Genomic DNA, 22,837 nt, shown 5'->3' on the forward strand with positions numbered 1-22,837 from the left:
GACAAGTGCATTGATTTAAATTATGTAAGCTGAAACTTAATGCAATGTCAGTCCACCAAAACACAAAAGAGCTAATAAGGACTTTGCAGAGAATTTAAAACACTTTAAGACCTTCACAAATGTTCAGATTACTCATAAAGCTTGTAAATTGGTGAATTGTTGATCCCCGTAAATCCACAGGGTTGCATAAAAATGTCTTCTGTTTGTTCTCCAGCCTCTGATCTCTTTTGTTTCAGTTCTGAATTACAGTCCTGTTGCTTAATTTTGAGGCACTTACAGTATTACAGTATTAGGTGTACACGTAAAGCACAAAGGTAATGAATGCTGTGTCTCATTGCTCATTATATCAAGTATAAACAGAGTTATGTTACATTATAATGTTTTGGCAGATTTTTAAGTGGACAGTTGAGTTAATAATGTTATTATTGGAACATACAGTCTGCAGAGATGGATATAAATCTGGTCTTATACACAGAGGTTTACACTTTTAAGACTTCCCATTATAAACACTTTCTTCAGGGACTCGTAACTACTCTTCAATCGAGTTAAAGCCACTATGTAGTGAGAAATCATGCCACCACACACAGTGATTTGAATTTGAACATTGTATTTACACATGAGACAGTGTCCAGTGGATACTGCTGCTTATCTAACTTACATTCACACACACACAGCCTCAACTTTTCACACACACAAGCACACATGCACAGAAAAAGTACTGGTCAACTGGTCACAGAAGATGGCCGCCCACCATAGAACCAGGTTAGAAGGAAGTCTCTTATAAAGAGGTTTTTCCTCGCCACTGTCATCTTAGTGCTTGGTGGAAACTGTTGGCTGTTGTCTCTGTAAATTGAGAGTATGGTCCAGATCTGCTCGATACGAAAAGTGCCCTGAGATAACTTCTGCTACGATTCGGCTCTGTATAAATAAAATCGGATTGAATAAGTTTCTATCACAGATACAAGAATTTACGAAAGCTCCTAAAAAGAACTTCTATTTGTTGCCTATGATCAAGGGCAAGTTCTGTCACAATGCAGTACAGTACTATACATCAGGAAAGTCCTCGGTTCTGTTCTCAGCAGCTGCTGTGTTGAGTTCAGATGCTATTCCAGTGTTTATGCTGTGTCCTCCGCTTCCCTCAAATTCAAAGATACAGAAATCAGGTGGACAGGGTTACCCTGATTGTGAGTATGACTGCTAAGCTTGACCTCGTCTGACCCTGATGACTGGTGCCTTCTTGCAGGTGCCTCCTGACCTCCTGACCTGCAGCACCCTGTATCAACGACCGCAGAAAAACAGAGTGAGTGAAGATGTTGAATGTGTGTTCATGACTAGACCCCAAAACTGAAAAATACATTTTTTCCCTTTTACGTGTAGTGCTATTTATCAGTTTAGATTGCTCTGGTGTGAGTTGCCAAGTTTTTGGAGATATCAGCCTTAGAGATGTCTGCCTTCTTTCCAGTATAATGGAATTAGATGGAACTCTTCTTGTGGTGCTTAAAGCAACACACAAAAAAACTCGACTATTTCCAGAAATCATTAGTCAAGATAAACCACAGACTTTGTTGTGAGCAGTTTAATGCAGGAACTATCTAGTCGTGGTTGAGAGACACATGCTCGTGACAATGAGGGATGTAAACATTAATGGCATCCTCCTTGGCTGAGCTGTAACCTCTCGTCCATGAGTAGATGCACACTTCCATCTGAACAGCGATAAGTTTCGCAGGGGTGGAAAGAAAAGACTGCTCACAACAAGGTCTGTGGATTATCTAGAGTAACTGGGACATACCACATACTGGAATTTTGGGTCAATGATGATATTGATATTTTGGTCGTTATTCTTAATACAGAAAATGGAATATATACATAAACACATTTTTTTGCATTGATCCCTTTACAGTGCTTAAAATTGTGACAAAGTAATGTAACGGAGGAGGAATATTTTACAGTTTAATATGACATCAGGGCACTGACACAGCAAACTTTTGCAGGTATTTTTAATAATTATAAGCAACTGCCAAGCAAACTGCCAAAATATTTACTACTTTTACTATATGAGTCTGGACAGACATGGATGCATATACTGTATATTGTAATTGTGTCCACTGTACAACCCTGTGTTGTGTAATGATAAATGAATCCCTTTTTCTTCATGGTGCGCACATCTAAATACAATCAGGCATTGTGTAATCAGCTGTGTCCCATTGTTTTAGTCACATCATGAGGACCCCACCTGATAAAGCAACTTCTGTACCAACCCTTCACCCAATCTCACTGTCTGCTGCAGTCAGCCTGTCCAGAGTGTATCATTAACCAGCATCAGATGACCTCACAAGACCACCACCTGCCAATTCCTGTAGCTCATAGGTCATCATGGGCGTCACCGCTGCAGTTGAAACAACTGTCATCAAGTGGTTTGCTGGTCTTGCTCTTTTCTGCTCAACCACAAAACCACCTGGATTGTCTGAAGCATTGCATTGCATTGGTATTGGGCCCTATGGGTCTCTTTATAAAATCTTCAGCCAAACGGAGGCTTGATACAAAACACTCGGATGGACGTCATGCGTTTTAATCATCTTCAGGAGTCTGTGTCTCTCTGCGTGACATTCCTCTCATACCTCCACCCGGTCACGGCTCTCCCACGGACAGAGGTGCGCGTGCGTTCAGGGTAGAAAACTTAACTTTTGTGTAAAAGTACAGCAGAGTACAGGCTCGGCGTTTTTAAGAAAGCCATAATCTGCATGTGCGTAATGATACTGATTGTCAGGGTTTCGTCCTCAAGACAGTTTCGTTGGTGTCTGATCAGTGTTTTTGGAGACTTTTACGCACATTTTTGACAATCTGATTGCAACGCCCTTCGAAGATCTTTTTAATGCGCTTCTGAACCAAATTTTGTAGTTTAATGGCAGGAAACAAGCTTGAGAACTGAAGTTTTGCACGTGATACTGCACTTTCCTGTGCTTTTTCTGATGTCATACGCGCAATTTAGCGCGGTTCAGTCGATAAGAAAAGTGGAAAGAAGCCCATAACGCATCAAAGAGACGAAAACTCCTCCTCATTCTGTAATGGGACCCACGGGAGCCTCTGAATGACACCTAGAGGTCCCTTCACTTTTCAGGAGCCACCGAGCTGCAGTCTGGATGCTGCGTACTGCAGGGAGGAGGAGGTGCGCCAAAACCAAGCAGCAGATTTGGAAGAAGAGGAGAGCGCTGTTGTTCCGTCAAACAACACTCAGCGCAGTCACTCACTCACTCACTCACTCACTCACTGAGTGTGTTGTTGAAAACGGGAGCGCCGGGCTGCTGCATTCCGCAGAAGAAGAAGTTGTCGGCTGTCCGTCCCCATCACTCTTAAAAGTTGCCGGCAAACTTTTTGGGATTGTTTGATTTTATGAGAGAAGAAAAGCGAGAGGCAAGAAGGTGAAACTGCGAGGGAATGGAGAAGCACAAAGGTAAGAGTCTGAGGATTTTTGTGTCAAAAACATGAGGCAGAGCCGCTGACTTCTCGAGTGTCTGCATGTCACTGCTGACAATGCATGCTTTACAGATTTTTTTTTTGGAGAGAAATATTTAAACTAATACACCAAAACCGACTGTTTATTAGTATATTCAGATAACATATGAATCATCTTGTGACATGTATTGATTCTGAATATATTAGAACATTTGCAAGACAAGGAAGCTGCTGTTCTGACTTTTCCCTTCAACATTTGGGACGTTGTTTCTATTGTCTGGGATACTGGTCACCTGCCACTAAAACCCATAAGTGAAACTTAAAACTCTGGGGGTTGTTTATGTTACCTACCATGGTTATGAGTCCACTGAATGCACCCTGTATCACCAAGAATATGAAGATGTGAGGGCTTATCCCCAAATGCCTCCCCTCCTAGAGTGGGCTCTATAAAATAGTTTACGCTGTGGCCACTGATGAATTCCAATAGCAGCAACATTGTTCTCACAGCATTCCTCAGATTCCTGTGGTTATTTGTCCATGAGGGATGAGCAAGGCCATCTAATACTTCCTGATGGATGTAAACAAAGAGTTTGACTTAGTACTAGTGGAGTGACTGGCCACGAAGTGCACCTCGCCATGCCGTCAGGACATCTGAAGGAAACAAGCACAGGGAGGCTGTCTTTGGATCTGAAGGGAGAAACACAAGCGTGGACCATCAGCAGCACTTGCTGGATTGAAAACAAAGACGACTAGTCTAACTGGCATGGGATCACCACAACAGTCTTGCTGCAACATTCCTGTTCTCCAGCTGACTAGACTGCCCAGTCTGTTTAGACTCCCACACTCTCTCAGAGCAGATATCCAGTGTTGCATGCAGCCAAACGCAGAGGTGTTTTCCTTGTGAAGGGATTTCATTAGCAGTGGAGGCACTGGACTGGTCCGCATTCAGTCCATTCAGTTGTTGATTCATCCGTCCATCACATGCAGAGCTAAAACAATAAGTTCATTAATTGCTGAGATGCCTGACAAAAAAATCTCATGCATGACTGAGTTATTTTCAAGTGAATATATCAGTAATTATAATATTATTCTCTGCCAGCTGGCATTTGTCACTATTTTCTGACATAAAAAAAAGCTCTGCATATAGAGATGTTTTTCCTACTTATCAGACAGGACATTTAAAGGGAAAACTCAGCACTTTTCATGCGGATGTCAAGTCAGTGTTTATGTTAAATGTAGTCATTGGCCAAGAAAACGGAGTTTTCCTGCTGCAAAATCTGTTGTTCTTCCTTCATTCAGTGATGTTTCTGGATATAAGGAAGAACTTACAGGCAATTTCAGCTTGGATTTCTAGTCTCTGCCTGTGAATAGCCAAGGGGCATTCTAGATGACTATTTCTGTCATGTAATGCTGTGTTCTGACCAACAAAATAATACTTGTAGAGTGTAGTAGTGATAACACAGCAAAATGGGCGTGGGAATCACTAGCACGCCCACAATGCATCCTGGTATGTATAAGCATGGCTGCACAACCAGTTTGTTTTGGTCAGTATAGCACACACAGTGGGATTTGTTGCTGACTACATCTTTCATCAACACCGACTGAACATCCACATGACGCTGGAAAACAAGACAAAAGCATCCAAAACAGACGGATCACAAAAAAACATGGAGGGGTTATATCCTTCCATTTAATTAAAACTTAAGGTCCAGCAAACTACAAATACTCTACAAATAGAGAGGAAGAGGCGATGACCTATTTTCTGACATTTTATAGATTAAAAGCCATTAGTCAGTTGAGGAAATGGGATGAATCGATAATGAAAGGTTGCATCTTGCTGTCATGTTCAAGCATTTTTGACATTACACTGGTCGTCCACCAGGGGAGCTGCATTGCTCACTTGGCTGTATCCCAGATGGGCTGAGTGGAATGGACTGCCTGTAAAGTATGTGTCAGTGTTTAAAAACCCTCAAGTGGTTTTCAAAGGTGAGCATTAATGCGTTTCTGATCAACTGATTAGGCACTGAAAGCTTAGAGAATGGTAACACTTTCTAAATGAATCACCTCTGTTGGTTTAAGACGAGAGCTGAGGACATTTTGCAGGGCATGTGGGAAGGAAGACCTGAGTAACGAGGATGTTATTCATGAGAGAAATGGAGAGCTGGGGGCACGTTGAGTGATGATCGTACACCTGAGTGCAGAGAATGAGCTGCTGTGTTTGGGGCTTAAATAAGGACAGGAGTGTGCTCTTTTGGCAGCTGCATGCAGCCGAGCCAGGACACTGAATTAGATACTAACAGCCACAGGCAGCCAGCGGAGGAGGTACAGTGGAGGGGAAACATGGGAAAATCCAGGGAGACCAATGACAAGGAAGGGCATTGTTTAGTATTCTGGATTCGCTGCGAGTTTCTCAAACCTGACTCATGCAGGTTTCATTCCAGAGGAGCACTTCGGCAGCTCATGTCACCGAATCTCACACCTTCTGCCAAAGAGGAGGATCAAATTAGTGGAACCACCTGGAGCTGAGTTTGGGTTAAATGACTGAGGGCTGTGATGGGACATGTTTGAGAACTGTTGTTACATTAGAGGATGTGCTCACAGTTACAGTTGCAGCCAAGCAAATCTGAAAACAATCATATCGCCACGAAGTCTCACATGGCTTTATGTGCAACAACTGTCCTGATGACTATCTTGATCAGCCCACAAATTAATCAGAGCACTACATATATGTATATTTTCACAAGGATGGCCTAGAAAAGCAACATTACACATATAAGTACATGTATAGAAATAATTAAAACTGTAATTTATCTAAATATTCCCATGAAGGGTTTGTTTTATTTTGAGGATCCTCTCCAGAATTTATTATCTTTCTTCCACTGTCAGTCAGTGCCTTCCACCTTGTGCCCCTGCTTGTTTTGCTTTCCATGTTGTGATGGATCCCACCAGTTTCAGGGTAAAGCGTGCCTTGTTGAATTCATGCTCTTTGCAGCTGGGTTGCACCCAGAAAAGCGATGGGATCTGAGATGATGGCTCTTTTTTTTTTTTTTTTGCCTCCAGCGTCAGCCGTCTCCTCCAACAATAATCTGATTCTGTGATCTCTGCCAAAATGAAATGTAAGACAAATGGAGGCAGACTGACAGATGTATTGATGGACATTTTTGAATCAGTGAATTATTCACTTGGCACACAAGCAACTGCAATTTAAAAACTGGATGACTTTGTCTGGCTTTGAGCAATGACAGATGAGATATATATTTATAATATGATAAAAAAAAAAAAGTCTTGTACACAGCATTTTTGATGTAGTTAACAAGACCAGGGGTTACAGCCATGCTAGCGGCTATGTGAGGTTGTATAACAGCTTTCAACCATCAGCAGCTTCATTTTTTATCGTTTTTAACTTTATATTTGATGTAGTGCAGTCAAAAACAGGGCAGCAACTAGCATTTATTTTCATTGTTGATTAATCTGGTGGTCATTTTCTCTATTAATCAGTCAGTTGTGTGGTCCATAAAGTCTCAGAAAATGGAAAAATGTTTCACCAAATTTTTGTATGATTTTTTCCAGTGTTGACAACTAATCAATTAATTGACTCTGGCAAAAAAACACTTGTTGCTCTCAAGTTTTCATTTTTATTGCTCTGTGAATCTCAGTATTGCATGTGTTTTCAGAGCTGGTGTTTTAATAGCCTACAGTCTGTTAACTGCAGTGAACATGTCAATCAAATTTACTCTCAGGCAAATTAAAGTCTTCAGTTGAAAATTTGAGTTTCTGAGGTGTGTTTCAGTGTGACAGAGTCAGTGGATTTAGTGGGTTTGACCTCCCATAAGCTCAGAGTGCAGAGTGGAGCCAAAGATGTAGGCCATCAGGGCCGGCATGGGGTCTGCCGGTTCACTTGTGTCATGGGCTGTTCTTGCCAACGGGGGAGTGAGTTGAGTGCATGTAATTCAGGAAGCTGGACTGGGCTATAAAAATGATGAAAAGAAAGACGGTCTTCCTGATCTGCGGCAGCGCAGAGCTCCATGTGAGTTTGGCCCTTTTCGCCCTCTGGGTCTCGCTCTTGTTCATTTACAACACATCAAACGTGGCTTTGTTTATTGGATACAGGAGCTCTGGATCAGACCTGCATTGTGTTTTTTTTTCTCACCAGGTACTCTTGTGAAGGAAATGGTACTTAGAACAGGAGGTTACCTCGCTTGTAATCACGCACATGTGCACACACACACACACACACTACTTCTCACTCTTCCTGCAGCCCTCCTGGCCACTTATCTGTGGGATAATAACTAAGCAGAGGAGCTTTTATGTGGGTGACTCTGAGGCGGCATTGCTAGTTAGTTTTTATTTGTCAGCAGCTGCTTCGACTCTGTCGCTTTCTTTCTCATCAAGCCAAGACTGTGGATCCTTATAAAGCTCCAAAAACATGGCCTCTAAAACACTGTTTATCACTACACAGTGTATGTTAATTGAAAATTGACTGACGGTTGATGCCCACACAGAGTGGTATATACATGCATATGCACCCCACACACTTCAGAAATCTAGAGGACGATGCCTGTGAGTGTTGGTGGGGTCCCGTGGAGCGAGGTAATGTAAGTAGACAGGAGGATTGAAGGAGGGATGTAGGCAGGGTGCTGCATTAAGAGGAGGAGGTGGAACCACACTGAGCCTCTTCTGGCCCAGGGCTGAGACATTTTTCATCTCTGTGTGTGTTGGTGAGAAAAACCAGTGAGCAAGAGAGAGTTATGGAGTCGTATGTGACTATCGCTTCCTGGCAAAAAACATAATTAGCAGCTAACTTTTATTGGGGTTTCTTGCACGTTTCACTGCTCTGCAAGGATCAGTTAATGAGTACGAGTTCTGCACATGGCCAGTTTTTACGTATCACACTTTTTAAACCTGCATTAATTGATTTCTTTGCCGCTTGAGTTGTGGTGGGTATGCTTCACATAGTGCTTTCAAGAGGTGGTATTTAAACTTTCACTTTCCATTTATGTCATCAGTTTGACCATCATTGAAAACAGGTCATTGGATTTTGTCCGACAGCTCTTAAAATGTTGTTTTTTCCATCATTATTAACATTCCAGTAGATGAAAACTGCAACACAAACTGTCATGTTTCATTTGTCTCAATTATAACTTGTTAACATCGATCATTTGTCATGAAACTGGGTCAGCAACAAGCAACAGATTTTCTTCCTTAGCTTCTATAAACTTGTTAAAGAATGTTAAAGAAAAAAAGAAGACATGCTAGAATTGACTATAAAGATCTGTATAATTGGCTGATTTATTTTTCAAGGACAAAGATACCGGCAATATCCTTCAAACTTTTTTATTTTCAGTCTGCTCTTTTTCTCACTTGCCACATCTTTGACTTTGCTTCACACACACTTTCTCTCACACACAAATTTCATGTCATCATCAGCAGCCGAAATGTTGAAGCTTCAGCTCAAGCTTTTATCTGCAGGGACTACGGTAACATGCACTGCATCCTAATCAAGACAAAGTTGCTCAAGTACACCAGGGCCCCTTCCTATTAAAAAAAAAAAAAAAGATTTACTTGGATTCTTAGAGCCCATTAGCATGTTTCAGCTATAAAAACTGACTGATTTCTCCAAGGGCTGAGGTGTAAGCCTCGATATCACTGAGACAGGACAGATCTAAAGACTGGGAAAAAAAAAAGAAAAGGGTGTTGGGAAAGATAAAGCGTGAGATGCATAAAGACTCGATAGTCAGGGCAGAGGGAAGATGAAAGAGGAAAAACTTGAAAAAGAAAGTGGAACTAAACTCTGTAAGTGACTCCTTTACAGCTTCTGTCTTCAGTATTTGTACCTTTGTAAAAGTTAACACCTAAGTCTGTGGCTCAGCATCTTAGGATGAATCATCGGGTGCCTTGTGTGAACATTTTAACATTTGCTCTTTCCTGCACACTCTCAGTCTTTCTCATAGTTTCTTATGCCTCTGCCTTCACCGCTCCCTTTTATCTTTTTCCTCAAACGTCATCGGAGCGTCTGTTTCTTTTCATGTTCTAATCACATTGATCAAACCTGGTTAATATTTAATCCTGCCATAGCTGCATGCCTCAAGCATATTTTAAAGGGAAATCTAACACAAATGAAAAAGAACTTTATTTAAAAAAAAACGGTACACATATGCTATACTATAGTAGTTCATTATGAGTCGTCATGACAAGACTGCAGGTTTTCATTTCAGCCAAAAATACAGCTCCTGATTCCACTGACTTCCTCTTCTCTGGTCAGTATTAAATAGTGCAGCTAGCTGCTATAGTGTCAAAACCAGTGGATACTGTTAACTCTTTGGTCAACCACTATACAACCCCAAGCTCCTCCTATATCAATTTTTCCCACAGTGTACAAAACACTTTTTGTGACTGGTATATGATCTCAGCCATGATCTCCTTTCTGACCTAATGACTTTAACATTTCATCTTTTCCATAATGTTTAGATTGCAGTAAAAATGGACATTATTGATTAATATATTGCAGCTTTTGAGGCTGTTTTGTCTGTGTTTAGTCATTAAGTGTCAGGGTGCCTCTGGTTTTTATAGCTGGAACCAAAACCTATATGTAGTCCAGTTGAGAATCTATGGCCCTGTACTTTACTCATGAGGCAAAACAACTTCTGATAGTAAGACCAACTCTTCAGATTAAGGGTGGGTTCACATCTAAAGATCTGGTTTCGTAATGTGAGGATGATACTTTGCTTCAATTTTTCCAGCTGGTCTGATTTGCATTCACAAAGGTGAAACTCAAATGGTCCAGAAATTGTAAAATAAGAGTCAAATGCACTACTTGTTCACCAGTCACCAAAGCAGGAAGAGAAGACAGCTTTAACCAATGAAATGACTCATACAATGGTAGGTTTCGTTTTGAATGGTGTTCACACCAGAAATGAACTGCTCCAGAGTTCACTTGACAGCAGTCTGGACCACCCCTTTGTTCGGTCCGCACCAGAGTTTGAGCTGCACCAAAGGGGTAGATGCTCCAGGGTTGGGTTCAAGCGGACTAAACGAGGGTAGTGTGACTAGCTGGAAGTCTTATATAAAGCCCGTAAAAATGCACATATATTGATAGAAAGGCCAGATGTGTTGAAATAGTGGTTGATGAGACAAAGCAACATATTCCCACGGAGTACTGGTTTACAGTCACTGCAAGGAATTAGTTAGCGTGCAAGTATGTGCAACATGCAAGTGAAGGACAGCAAGTGGCAGACTGCTGATGTTACTCATAGCGGAGCAGAAACTTAAACTTAGCAATAAGTTGTCACTCTGGCAGTAAATGTATGGTTTATGTTGCTGTCTATGAGAAAAGAAAGGAAAAGTCTTGTCTGTTATTGCTGGAAAAGTGGATTGGTTAGCCCTGAAGTACGCTGAGCAGGAATGGCCAAGGTAAAGCTGATGCCTTTACAACATTGGCTCTGATGAAATCATATCCCTTTCAGAAGTTTTGTAATCTTGCCTTCAATTGCAGCGTCTTGTTGGAGACTGAAATGCCTTGGGTTGAACCTGTTAACCAATCAGATTCTGTATTCCTGACTTGTGTGTTACAGCACTGATCCTTAGGTGTGTTAATAGATCCAATGTCTGTTCAAAATAAAATTTGCGGCAATGACAGTGATGAGCTCAACGATGCAGTAGGTGTCACTTGACCATGGTACTGTGGTAATGCGTTTATCGTCAAAGCCCCAGTTTTGTCAAACTCCAACAACCTTTCCTTAACAGAGGAGGCGGCCTGTCACATCAAGTACTTCCGATGCCATCCTGACATCCTTCTCTAGGCAGTTCCACACCAACCAAAAGCAAATCCAGACTTAATTCTCTAACAGAAGATAAAGCATTTCTGACATATGAATACAAATCTTTATTAAAACAAAGAATGAAAAGGAAAAGTGACAGACAGGCTAAAACAGAGGCTTGTATTTGATCAGATGAACACTGCAGAGTTGAGGGACTGACAAGTAGAGTTCATCACAGTGTGGAATCAAAAATGACTCATTGTTTGCTGTGAATGTGTCTTATAACCAGAATTTAAACTGACAGCGTTACATGATATTTGACACTTTTTAAGACACTTTCAGACAAGAGATAGGTGTTCAGAATACTCTTAACTATATGTCAGCTACGAACACACTGGCATCCATTCATCCACGATCCTCCTCTTTCTTATTTAAATTAAAATATCATAAGGAAGTTGATGTTGCAGAAACTAAACCCAGTCTGAGTATGTGATGTTAATAGCTTACATGCTGTTTGTTCCAGATAAATGTGTGATAACAATATTTGCCAGCTCTCAATATAGGCAAGGTTTTTCATTTGCATTCACAGACATATCCAGAACATAATTTGTTTATGTACTCGGGGGGGGGGGGGGGGGGGAATGGGACTTTTCCCTGTAATATTTAATGTACCATCTTATCTCTACCTTCAATATATGCTTTCATATTTCACTTCTTTTATGTGTCACTTCTTTCCAAAGTTCCTTCAGCGCTGCTATCAGACTCAGGCGGCCCCTCTTCTGAAGTCATCGAGTTGACACCCGTTTTTTTTATTCAGGTTTCTACGGCAATAACACCAAAACACAGCTTGTATTAATCCAGCCATGTCCACGCAGTCCCTGCCCCACAGCTGAACCCAGCATGCTGCAGGCAGACAGACCCATGTCTGCCAATAGCTATCAAACCCCGATCAAACTGGCGTGTGTGAACCTTGATTTAGGCCCCTGCAATCAGCCAGTTATCTGCCACTCCTACCAGAGAAAGGTCAGGCTGGAAGAAACCGATCATATGTGGCAACTTTCCTTCAGTTGTGTGTCCTGAAAATGACCCAGAGGTCAGTGTTGTTCATGTGTTTTTCCCCGGACGTTTGGGTGGGTAAGAACTCTGCTTCTGTCAGTTTCATTTTTGCCGTCTACTAAAGCAGAAGCACTTTGAATCTGTGACAGTATATAAACCTGTATATAAACGTCCAAAGGTTTTACTGTCATGTTTGGGCCGAGGTTCCAATTCTCCTTCTTTCCACCACTTCCCTTTGAGGTGGGGTTGTAGCTCTGTCATGAGATGACACTAGATAGGCTCAGTGTTGTGTTTTGTTTGATGAAACCTTGGTCAACTGCATCCACTAGTCACTGATTTCTTCTAAAATGGAACTATGTAAGTGTATTTTCTTATTTATCAAGAATTGCTCTCTATTGTGTATCCTTCAGAGTACATATTTTAAAGAGGAATTAGTTTAATTCAACCTTTATATTTAATATATTTATACAACTTGGCCACAGACAAGTACAGCTTATCAACTCAACACACATGAAATTGACCTAGTTTAGGTCAACTTAGCTCCAATACCATACAGGACTGGGTTAACTTTACCTGGTTCCAATGGGTAGGTAGTTTGGTAATACATGAAGTAAAACATGGTATGGTCATGAACTCTTTTTAAATTTACATGGCTCTGTTTGTAACTGATTGTTAATAATATGTTTATCCGTTACATTTTTGATGCACATTGTTTGTAGAACTAACAGAACAGTTCGTATCACCTTGCTTAAATGTCAAGCAGACAGAGAGCAACATTAGCGTTCATTTGGAAAATGTAACAATAACAATATTCACTCTCCTTTTAGCTCTGTTTTTGGTCTCCACCAACTCCTGAGGGAAATATCCACTCACACTTTTTGCTGTTTTGCTGAAATAGCCCTGCTGCAGGGAGCAATAATGTATAGTATAATTTGTTTAGTTCAGATGCTCGGAGGAATTGAAATTGAAAGAAATTGGAATTGAAAGAAAAGCCAAAAAACTAACCCCCCCCCCCCCCCAAGTACATTTGTAAGACGAATGACAATCAAAGTACAGTAGTCTAAAACTGCTGTCTTGTTTCCTCTGCAGAGGATGCAGAGGCAGCTGCTCGACCATGGTGCCAAACAGATGAAATCACATTCAAATGAACTGCCAGTTAATCTGTGTCACGAGTAACGGTGACAGCTGTGTTGTAAACAAGTTTCATGGTTTACGAAGTGCTCACTCAAGAAAGAGAAAGATGTTTTTGCAGTTAGATAAGCCAGCTAATTCTGATTTAATATCCCTTCATTACTTAATCATGTTGATCAAGTAAACGCTGTGGTGGTGGGTTGGCAGTGCCACGTAAGCATTTTTAAAAATTCTCATGTTAATTAAGTTTATGCTCACTAATAACATGTTATATAACAACTTGATCATTCACTGCATTAGGCTATAAGAAAGACATAAGATGGAGTTTTTGACTTTCTCACCACTGATCAAAGACATCAACATGCTTGCAAGTAACACAAATATTGCATCAGTGAAAAAATGGATATTTCCTGGAGCGTGAATTAATATGCTGGGATTTGTGGAGTTGTTTTCAAAGTGGGATAGATGAAGGAAGATGATGAAACATGAAAATGGGGCCAGCTTTGGTTTGAGAAACAAGTAAAAAAGAAAACACAAGTTCACACCAGTCACACATTAAAGGTACACTCTGTAACAATAAACAACATTCAAAAAATGAGGATGTGAAGAAATAACAATTTTGACATTATGTCAGAGATGTCTATGTATTGTGTTGCAGAGATATCTACTTAAGTTGGTAAAGTGATAGTGAGACACTTTAGCATCGAGTCCAACATCACAAGGGGATGTTTTTGCTGGATTTGGCTCCTGGCACCCCTATGTAGCCTTTGATCAGGCCTTCAGAAGACTAATTTCATCTTTTTTGTCCCTGCAAACAGGATCCTGGTCAGAGCAAATCACTTTGGTACAGTAGTCCCTGTCCTCAAAGTAGTTGCTGTCTGTGTCAGAGGCTGTGTTTCGTCCCGATCTAGCCACGTTCACCGGCAGGCTGCTTAGCCTGCTCCTCGGCTCCAAATGTGGTGCACTGTCCTGGCCAGGTCTCACCCACCCATGGCCTGAGCGCCTTCTCCTTTTGGTGGTCCAAATCTCCTGTGCTGGCAGAATTAACACCAACTCTTGCCCAGTGCTGCAGGCCACTAGCTGCATGGCTAATTAAGCTAACTAGCTAAGTGGAGCGACAGCTGTAGTTAGCAGTTACTCTGGTGATATGCTTCCCCCATTTTTTGTTTGGAGTTTCAATCCTTCCATATTGTTTATTTATGAAAAGTAAGAAATGATAAGAAATAAATCAATAAATAACTGAGTTTGGTTTTGCTATTTAGAGGAATTAGCGTAAGGGTTTGGTGAACATTTTTTTTGCTGTACAGTTCTCACTGTGATGTCCAAAGTCACCAGTTCAAAGCTCAACTGAACACAACAGAAATGCTTGCCTTTTTTGTGTCATTCCAAGCACTCAGTATTGTTCAGTATAGGTTGCTGTTGAAGGAGAGACTGCACTTGGAGGGAAAGCTAATTAGATTCTTGTCCGATTATTTTTGCCCAGCATGTTTTCAAGACTGTTCCCACCACGTAGTAGATGTATATCAAGAACCCCATTTAACCTGGAAGCAAGTCTGATTGAAATGAGAGGCCATGCCTGCCTCGTTAATTTGATTAAATGAAATGCTTGCGCTTGTCTTGTCTGCTAAGATGTGGCCTGTCTATGTTGATGCGGGACCTCAAGCATCTCAGTATACGAAATGCTGCCAGGATCCTGACAAGACCTCCTTGTTCAGCAGAAGATTTGGTCAAATTCAACAAGGAGAATGGTGGTACAGACCCAAGTCTCATTCCTTCTCTTCTTTTAGTGAAAAGCTCTTATTCAGACATTATTTTGACATGGACTTTTTCAATGCAGTCCTATTTTTTTCCCATTTCGTTCCTTAGGTGACCTGTTATAGGACTTCTTTGGTTTTGGATAGCCCCCAGAAGTACTCTACCCTTCTGTGCAATTCAATAAAGATTTGAGATCATATTAATTTTGCACTGTTTTAAGATGCAGGAACCTACTGTTTTTCATGCACAGTTGACATTAAAACATTTCAGGAGGTTAGCAGCTGTGCTCGATGGCTGCTTAAGATTAAAATGATCATGTGTAGTCCAGCTACACAGACGGATGCATTGATAGACATGCATGCAAAGACTTTCATAGATTCTGTTGGTTATTTTTGGAATGAAATAATAGGAAAAAAATCAGCCAAACTGAAAGAATTTGCCTTTTTTTCTCTCAACCACAGCCAGGGTCAGACAAGGTAAACAGATGGAGATGGAGACGAGCACTGAAAATAGACTTCAGGAAACATTTGTTATGTATAATCTGGTCTGATCTTTTTGCCTATATCTGTTGTAATTTCATGGTGGATTCCACAAAAATCTCAGCCATCATGTCAGTGTTTTATACTAAAAGTAACTGCAGCAGACCAACTCAAGTGGTCAGAAACCAGACAGGTTTTGGAAAAATTCCCAGTTTAAGGGTCAGTTTCATTCTTCCTAATCAGGCTTTGCAAATACACCTAACTGATCTGCCAGCTTATCAGAGCACTATATCAAACACAATATGAGAGAATATCTCAAGGGTGGAAGGAATCAGACAAAAACTACGGTGTTTTTCTTGCTAATGAAGCAAACGAGGAAGTACAACCTCAGGCATGAGGAAGAGAAATTCCCCTTATGCATGATTAAAACCTCAGATTCAGCTGATTATTTACATAATCTTTATTCCATAATCTTACCTGCCCTTTTTAGTGTGCTTTAATTGCATCATAAAAGTACATTTCCTTAGTTGAAAACACAGTAGCACTCTGGCTGGCTGATGGTCTCTCAGATTCCTTTTGGCCATTCTACAGAAGTGAATTGTTTATGCTGTGGAGGCTGCGGTCACTCACTGGATGTGCAGTGGGCGTCTGGCCAACCCGTAGCCCACAGAGACGGCCTGCTACAGACCTCCCTGTCCTGTCAGCTGACTCCGTTTCCCAGGGTCCCCCAATCCAAAAGGCCATCAGAGTCAATCTCTGCAAACACACAAGGAGGAGAAGCTGGAAAAATGTTTAGATTCATACTGAGCAGCCAAACATTAGCAGCTAAACAACAACTGGAAATTTAATCAAAGCAAATGCGTGTGGTTTTAATCATTATAGTAACATTTCAAGGCAGAGACTGGGTTTTGCCAGCAAAGATTAATACTAAATGGAATTTAGCTAAACTAGATTTCAAATTAGGCAGAGTTTTGTTGCACAATTAAAAAAATATTTTCGTTTAGTAAATCCAAGTTTATTGATGTAAACTGCGATGAAACAGAAAGAGGGAACTGTTAAGTATTGGCTGCAAAATGTCACATTGTGTGCTAGGTGGCTGAAATTTAATTTTGCCTAGTTAGCCTGTATTAATGGAGCAATATGTCCAAATAATAGAAGACTGGAAACAGAAACAGCACAGTAAGGGAGAAAGATACTGTCTGGAATTTGCTCATTCTGTTAAAAAAAAGGGGCAGCCATTTTAAAAGTTAAACCTGCTCAAGTGTAAGTTTAAAGTTAAAACTGGATCACACTCAAGTTTTGGTGCAACAGAAATAAATTAAATATAGGTTTAGAGTAAAGAGAGGTTAAATTTAAACTTTCTGAATTTTAAGCTATTTTAAAAGTTGCGTGGTAGAGGAGGTTGAACCATTTTTTTGTGTGTCTTCATTGTTTAAGCTGATTTTAATTTGGCTACTTGGCTACTTTACATCCCCTACAGTGTTGTGTGTGTGTGTGTGTGTGCATGTGTCTATATATGTCTCAACCAGTGATGTTTTCCATGGTGCAGGTCCTCCTACCACGGGCCTCTCAGCAGAAGTTGACTCAGCTTGAGCAGGAGTCATTAAAAACAACCCAGCTTGCTGTAGCTCTGGGAAAGCCTCTCGTCATCTCCAACAGGCAAAGCTTGCAGGGGTCTGACACCTTATTTTGCAGAAATTTACCCCCTTTGATGTGTGGGAGTGTAGGAGGAAGGGGAGAGGGCACGAATGTACTCCCCCACAAGGCTCAGTTAGTGATCAGTTTGAGCCGGAAGGAGCCACTAAAACAGACCAGCTGACAGTTTTAAAAGAGTTCAAGCAGAGAGGAGCAGTTTGCTCTTCTTTAATAGTTGTGTGATTTCTGATTTATTTAATGAGGATTAGAGTTCAATTTTTGAGTAGAGTTGGTTCATTTTTCACATATGAACAGTAATTTTTTTTTTCTAGAAAGTTTTTTACTTTTAACTTTGTTTATTTTCAGTTTTAATCATGTCAGTTCTTTAGCATTCAAAAATATGCAATGAATATATCCATATATCTATGAAATACAGTGAACACGTATGTTGTTTGTTTGGTCTGTACACAAACAGAAATAAGGCAGAAATTTAACCTTTGGAGAGAGCTAGGCTAGTTGTTTCCACCCATTCCCAGTCTTTATGCTAAGCTAAGCTATTTTCCTCCTCATGTAAACTTGACGTACAGTCATATGTTTGGTATCAATCTTCTTATTAAACTCTCAGCAAGTGAATAGATGTAGTTTAGTTTACACTCGATTTTAGGTTTCTTTTTTAAAAAAAGAAAATTTGGTAGGTTAAGAGGTTTATAAATTGTGAACCAAATTACTCAGTATACTAAAAGACACTGCTGATTAAAAGGAACATTTTGGTGCTAATTGAAGATAGTAATGTGCATTTGCTTACATTATTAATTACATCTTACTTTCGCTGTGTGTACTCATGAGTCTTCTGGGGTTAAGTGTGTGTCTATTTCCAAAACTGTTTCTGATTATGAACAGAGACGAATCTAAAAATACATCAAAAGCTATTGGCGTTCGTTCTGTGGGGGATTTCATACATTCCAGTATCTAAGAAGAGTATGACCCCCCCTCTGATATTAGCCCCACCTTTTCCTTTAATAAAGTCCCTCTTCTTTATCCCTCTTCTGTCTCGTCTTTTGCTGAAGTGCTCACACACTGAGGCCCAGTGTAGCAAGGGGCCTATTCATGAGGCCAAGAGACAGTGAAGGGAAACACAAAGAGCTCCCCACACAGTGGAGAGGGCTGTGAGCTCAGCGCTGACCCCTGAAGGATGTGTGTGGGCTGCACCCAGACACTGTGGACCCACCGACTCGGGGCCCGGGCTCCTCCCTCCTCTGGACTCGACCTTTCACTAAACTCTTACAACTCCCAAAACAACCTCAAACAGACTTGTCAATAGCAACTGGATGAGAGTACCGACTGAATGACACAAAGTCTGAATGGTTATCGACTGCTGCCAGCTGAAAACCTCTGAAGAGTCTCTCCCATGTTAAATGTTGGCTTACAGCGCACAGCTTGAAGCACAAAATCCAAACAATGAAAATGAGACAGCTAACAAACGAGCAGCTGAATTCAGTGTTAAAAGACGAGTCGTTGAGTTCAACTCCCTGTAGCCATAAATTAAAGCATAATTTTCTGAATATTTCTGTCTGGAAACTTCACAGGATTTATATTGCTCGTCTTTTTCCTACTGATGGGAACTGTAACAGTTTTGGTGTCGAGCCATTGTTTTAATACTCCTAAATATCTTCCACTTCAAGACGTGTGTAATCCCATTTAGCATAAAGGAATTTTTATTTTGTTATACATCTGAAAGACTCTTGTCTGTCTGTGTTTCCAGTGCTGGACCAGCTCCTGATGGAGCTCCACCGCTTCCTGCTCATCCTGGACAAGGAGACCCTGAGCGGGAATGCCACCGTTCAGAAGGGCTTGCTCTCCGATCTCCTCCAGTCCTACAGAACCTCCAATGGTATGAAGGAATATATGAATATGTATGCACATACGGTAGAACATGGGTCTACTGCAAGGGGTCCACAACAATTTCAATTAGTCTGAAAGTACATATGCATTAGAAAAACAAAATTTATTTATACATCATTGACACCTATGGCACCTATCTATAACAGTGGCCTAGTTAGCTCCATAGTACTGAAACATACTGGCCAAATAGCTTTATTATTATCCACAGACACTCTTGGGAGCTACAGTGGATAATTTTGTAACTTCACTAGCAAGAGACTCTGACATACTCTCCGCCTCACACATAATATTAGCAATGTTACAGCAGCTATTGGTAACCATGGCCTGAACACAATGAAGCCGCCTACAGTGAGGGACGTATTTGCATCACAAAAAGTAGATTAGAAGGCTCACAAATATTTCAGTGAATCAGCCTGAGCTCAGGTGATAGTACGCACCAGACCAGTCAGTAAACTATGAAGTGTGCGTACTTGTAGATGACAACATTACTCCCTAACTTTCAAAACCTCTTAACTCCATTAACAAATATTACATCTTGGCAGGCTTGAGGGTGCAGGTCTTCTTCATTAGAGGTTACTGTTCTCTCATATGTATTCTGTGTATATTCTTCTTTATAATGGTCACCTGTGCAATACAATACAATAACAGTACAGTACATTAGCCCAGAACAGACAAACCAAACACTGGTTCTGGTTCTAGATGCAACCTTTTACGTTTTGCATGACTTTTGCGGTCGTCATAGATTCTCATACCTGCGTGGAAGAAGAGAGTGAGAGTGAGTGAAATAAGTCACTTTTTGCTAATTACTCCTTGTAAAACATTAAAAGAAACACTCATACACTCTCTTCACGTGCTCAATAAAAAGTTCTTTATTGAGCAAGTGGAGACAGTATGCTGGTGTTTCATTTTTCTTTTTTTTTTTTTATAAACCATACCTGCTTCACCTACTCATCTGTCACAAATACTATTCAGGTGTACAAGAGACTTTTCTGACTTGCTCAAAACTCCTTACCTTACCTTGTTGGTGGCCGTGTTGCGCTACAAAGTTAAACTGCTGATCCAGCGAACTGTTAACACGCAGAAAGCTTTTGTTTTTAGCAGTACAGATGTCGGATGCGGCGGTAACAAAAGTCCACCTTGGACCGCTGACACAGTTTTTAATTTTGCTGCTTAAATATCTCACATATTTGCAGCTGTGACATTACTGCACACATGAAAACAGAACTGAAAGCAGCTTCTCTAATCATTAAAGTAAAATATTAAAGAAAACACTCATAAATCAGTACAATACACAACAAAGAAATCATCTGAAAGCTTGTGCTGTTGGACATCATTTAAAAGGTAACACAGCCTGCATGGCCTAGCTGAAGTCTGGGTGTGGGTGTCAAAGTTCAGGTAGGTGGCAGCTGGCTGATGCACTGTAATATAATTACAATTTTGAAAATTGTAATCCCTTACATTGCTGTTACTGGGTAAAGTAATACTTTTACAGTAAGCCGTATGACCGTCGTCACAGGTTAAATTAATTCAGGAACTGAATTTGGTGGATATTTCAGGGGAAGTTTTACATATTTTTAGACATGTGCAACTAAAAAAAAAGTAGGAAGTGAAAAATTGGAATCAAGTCTGAGATGTTGAAACGTGTCATAACATCATAGTTGTGTTAACATGGTTTTGTAACAAGTGGTTAGACATTTTGGGAAGTCTGATAGAGAGTAAAATGACACCTCAACCAAAGGCACCTTTTATTTTTAGCATTTTAGCATCTGAAGCAATGTACTGTATTCCCAAAATGAGAAATTATAAGCGAACTGAGCAAAGGTCTGAGAGTTTTCCCAGAATGCTGTTTGACTGTGTAACCACAGCACTCGGAGAGTCTAGATTTCTTGTTTCTTTGGCCATTTCGCTGTAAGACAATCTCTCATTCTTCAGAGTGATAAAATCTCGTCCGCTCTGTGTTATGAGTTGACGTTTACCTCCCATGAAGGCTGCTGAAGACTTAGTCCCAGCTCCATGAAATGGACGTAAATATTTGTGTTTGTGAATACATGTATTGGCGAGCTCTCAGATCCTAATGGCACTTTTAATTGACTATGTTATCTGTTAAAGCTGCTGTGTTTTGGGTTTCCAACTGGTGATCTTGGTCCTTTCTAATAAGAATAAGTAGTCTCAAACATTTCCCCAGTGAGCGTTATTTCTATTTCCTAATGTTGTGGTATTTGTGATTACATGACAGTTAAATTGGTTGCGGTTTAACCACAAATTATAATAATTTTAACATTGAAAAGCTTTTGACTGGCAGTTGATGCAAAAAAGCACCTTATGTAACATGTGGTCATGCCCCGCTTTTCCCACAATTCAATGAGCCTTCATTGTCAGCTGTTTGGCCTAAGAGAATCTATCAAGCAGCCCACTCTGGTATTATTTAGCTCTTTTAAACTCTCAGTAACCGCCATGTAATAATTATACTCTTGCAGGCTTCTATTAACAAATACATTTGGGGCCTTTTATCCCATTTTGGTGGCTGAAAACCACATAGTGGCGGCTGAATTAAATATTTTTGCTTGAATTTCTACTTCCCTTGCAAAATTATCAGATTGGCGTTCTTTATTTTGTGGATGTTTGTGGTTATTAGTTTTACGCTTACAAGCAAGCTGCACTCAAACAAAGTGCCTGTTGCTTCATCCTGAAGTGATGCATGGCCTGTTATCCTGTCCTGTCAAACAGCTAAAGACGAGTTTGTTTTTCTTGCTCACTGACTCTGACAGCTCAACATGAAAATGTGGAAACTGCTGGTGGGCTGATTTATGGGACCTGGAAGTCAGTTAGTTACAATGTGAACCGGTGCTATGCTGAACCTCATCCAAGCCTCAGCCTCTAGGTGTGTCATTAATTGGGAGAGATGCCACTTTTGTTTCAGACACCCAATTCTTTACATTCACTGTCACCTTTGATTGAATAACACTGTTTGTAGGGCTGCTGGAAATCCTGGAAGTCTTCTAGTTACTTATAAAATCATTTACTTCTGATTGGGTTTACAATTTCAATTATTATCCAAAACTTCCATCTGCATTTTTGTTGCCAGTAAGGCTATCCAAATGCAAACAGGCCAATGAAAACTGTAATATACGGATAAGAAAAAAAACCCCCAACAAAATGCTGCAGCATGTACAGGTTTGGAGAGGTGACAGTGACCACTGACCAGAACAGAGCAGGAGTTAATACCAGTACTTTTACTTTTAGTAATGGTAGTAAAATGGTACATGTACTTGAGTAAAGATTTTCAAGACTATTGGTTTTGCTACTCCCTCTCTGTTTTTCTCTGTCTCTCACACACTGACACACACACACACACACAGCAGCAGTCATGCTTTTCCATGTTCAGGTCCTGGACTCGTCTCTCCATACTTCCTCTCCTGGCTCCAAGCTGTATCATTTTTCCGAAGCTGCATTTATCCTCTGGGGACGCTCACTTCCTCTGAGCAGCGGTTTATAAATAGCATTTCAAACCCTGTTCCCCGAAAAATCTGTTTTCACTGTACAGGCAAAACATCGTTTCATTCTGCTGTTGTTTGGTTTCACCTCATGGTATCTATTTCAAAGGAGAAAGCTTCTCCAGAGTATCGCTCAATGTGAGAGTTTTGTTTGATTTCCTCTCGGGGTATAATC

At 40.6% G+C, this 22,837-nt stretch overlaps 1 protein-coding gene across 2 annotated transcripts in view; it reads left to right on the forward strand.

The window, feature by feature from the left end:
- Nucleotides 1-2,948: 2,948 nt before the first annotated feature.
- Nucleotides 2,949-22,837, forward strand: part of afap1l2 (actin filament associated protein 1-like 2) — a 50,479-nt gene continuing 30,590 nt past the window's right edge. Inside the window, exons 1-2 of one of the 2 annotated variants that reach the window (XM_084740480.1) lie at nucleotides 2,949-3,451; nucleotides 19,029-19,157. In XM_084740480.1, the coding sequence (XP_084596606.1) occupies nucleotides 3,436-3,451; nucleotides 19,029-19,157 (145 nt within the window). In that variant the 5' untranslated portion in view covers nucleotides 2,949-3,435. The remainder of the gene's footprint in view (nucleotides 3,452-19,028; nucleotides 19,158-22,837) is intronic. The other variant, XM_084740481.1, reaches the window with a different exon arrangement.

Source organism: Lutjanus erythropterus, chromosome 17, assembly GCF_056507025.1.
Source record: "Lutjanus erythropterus isolate fLutEry1 chromosome 17, fLutEry1.hap2, whole genome shotgun sequence".
In the NCBI taxonomy this organism is placed as follows: Eukaryota; Metazoa; Chordata; class Actinopteri; order Lutjaniformes; family Lutjanidae; genus Lutjanus; species Lutjanus erythropterus.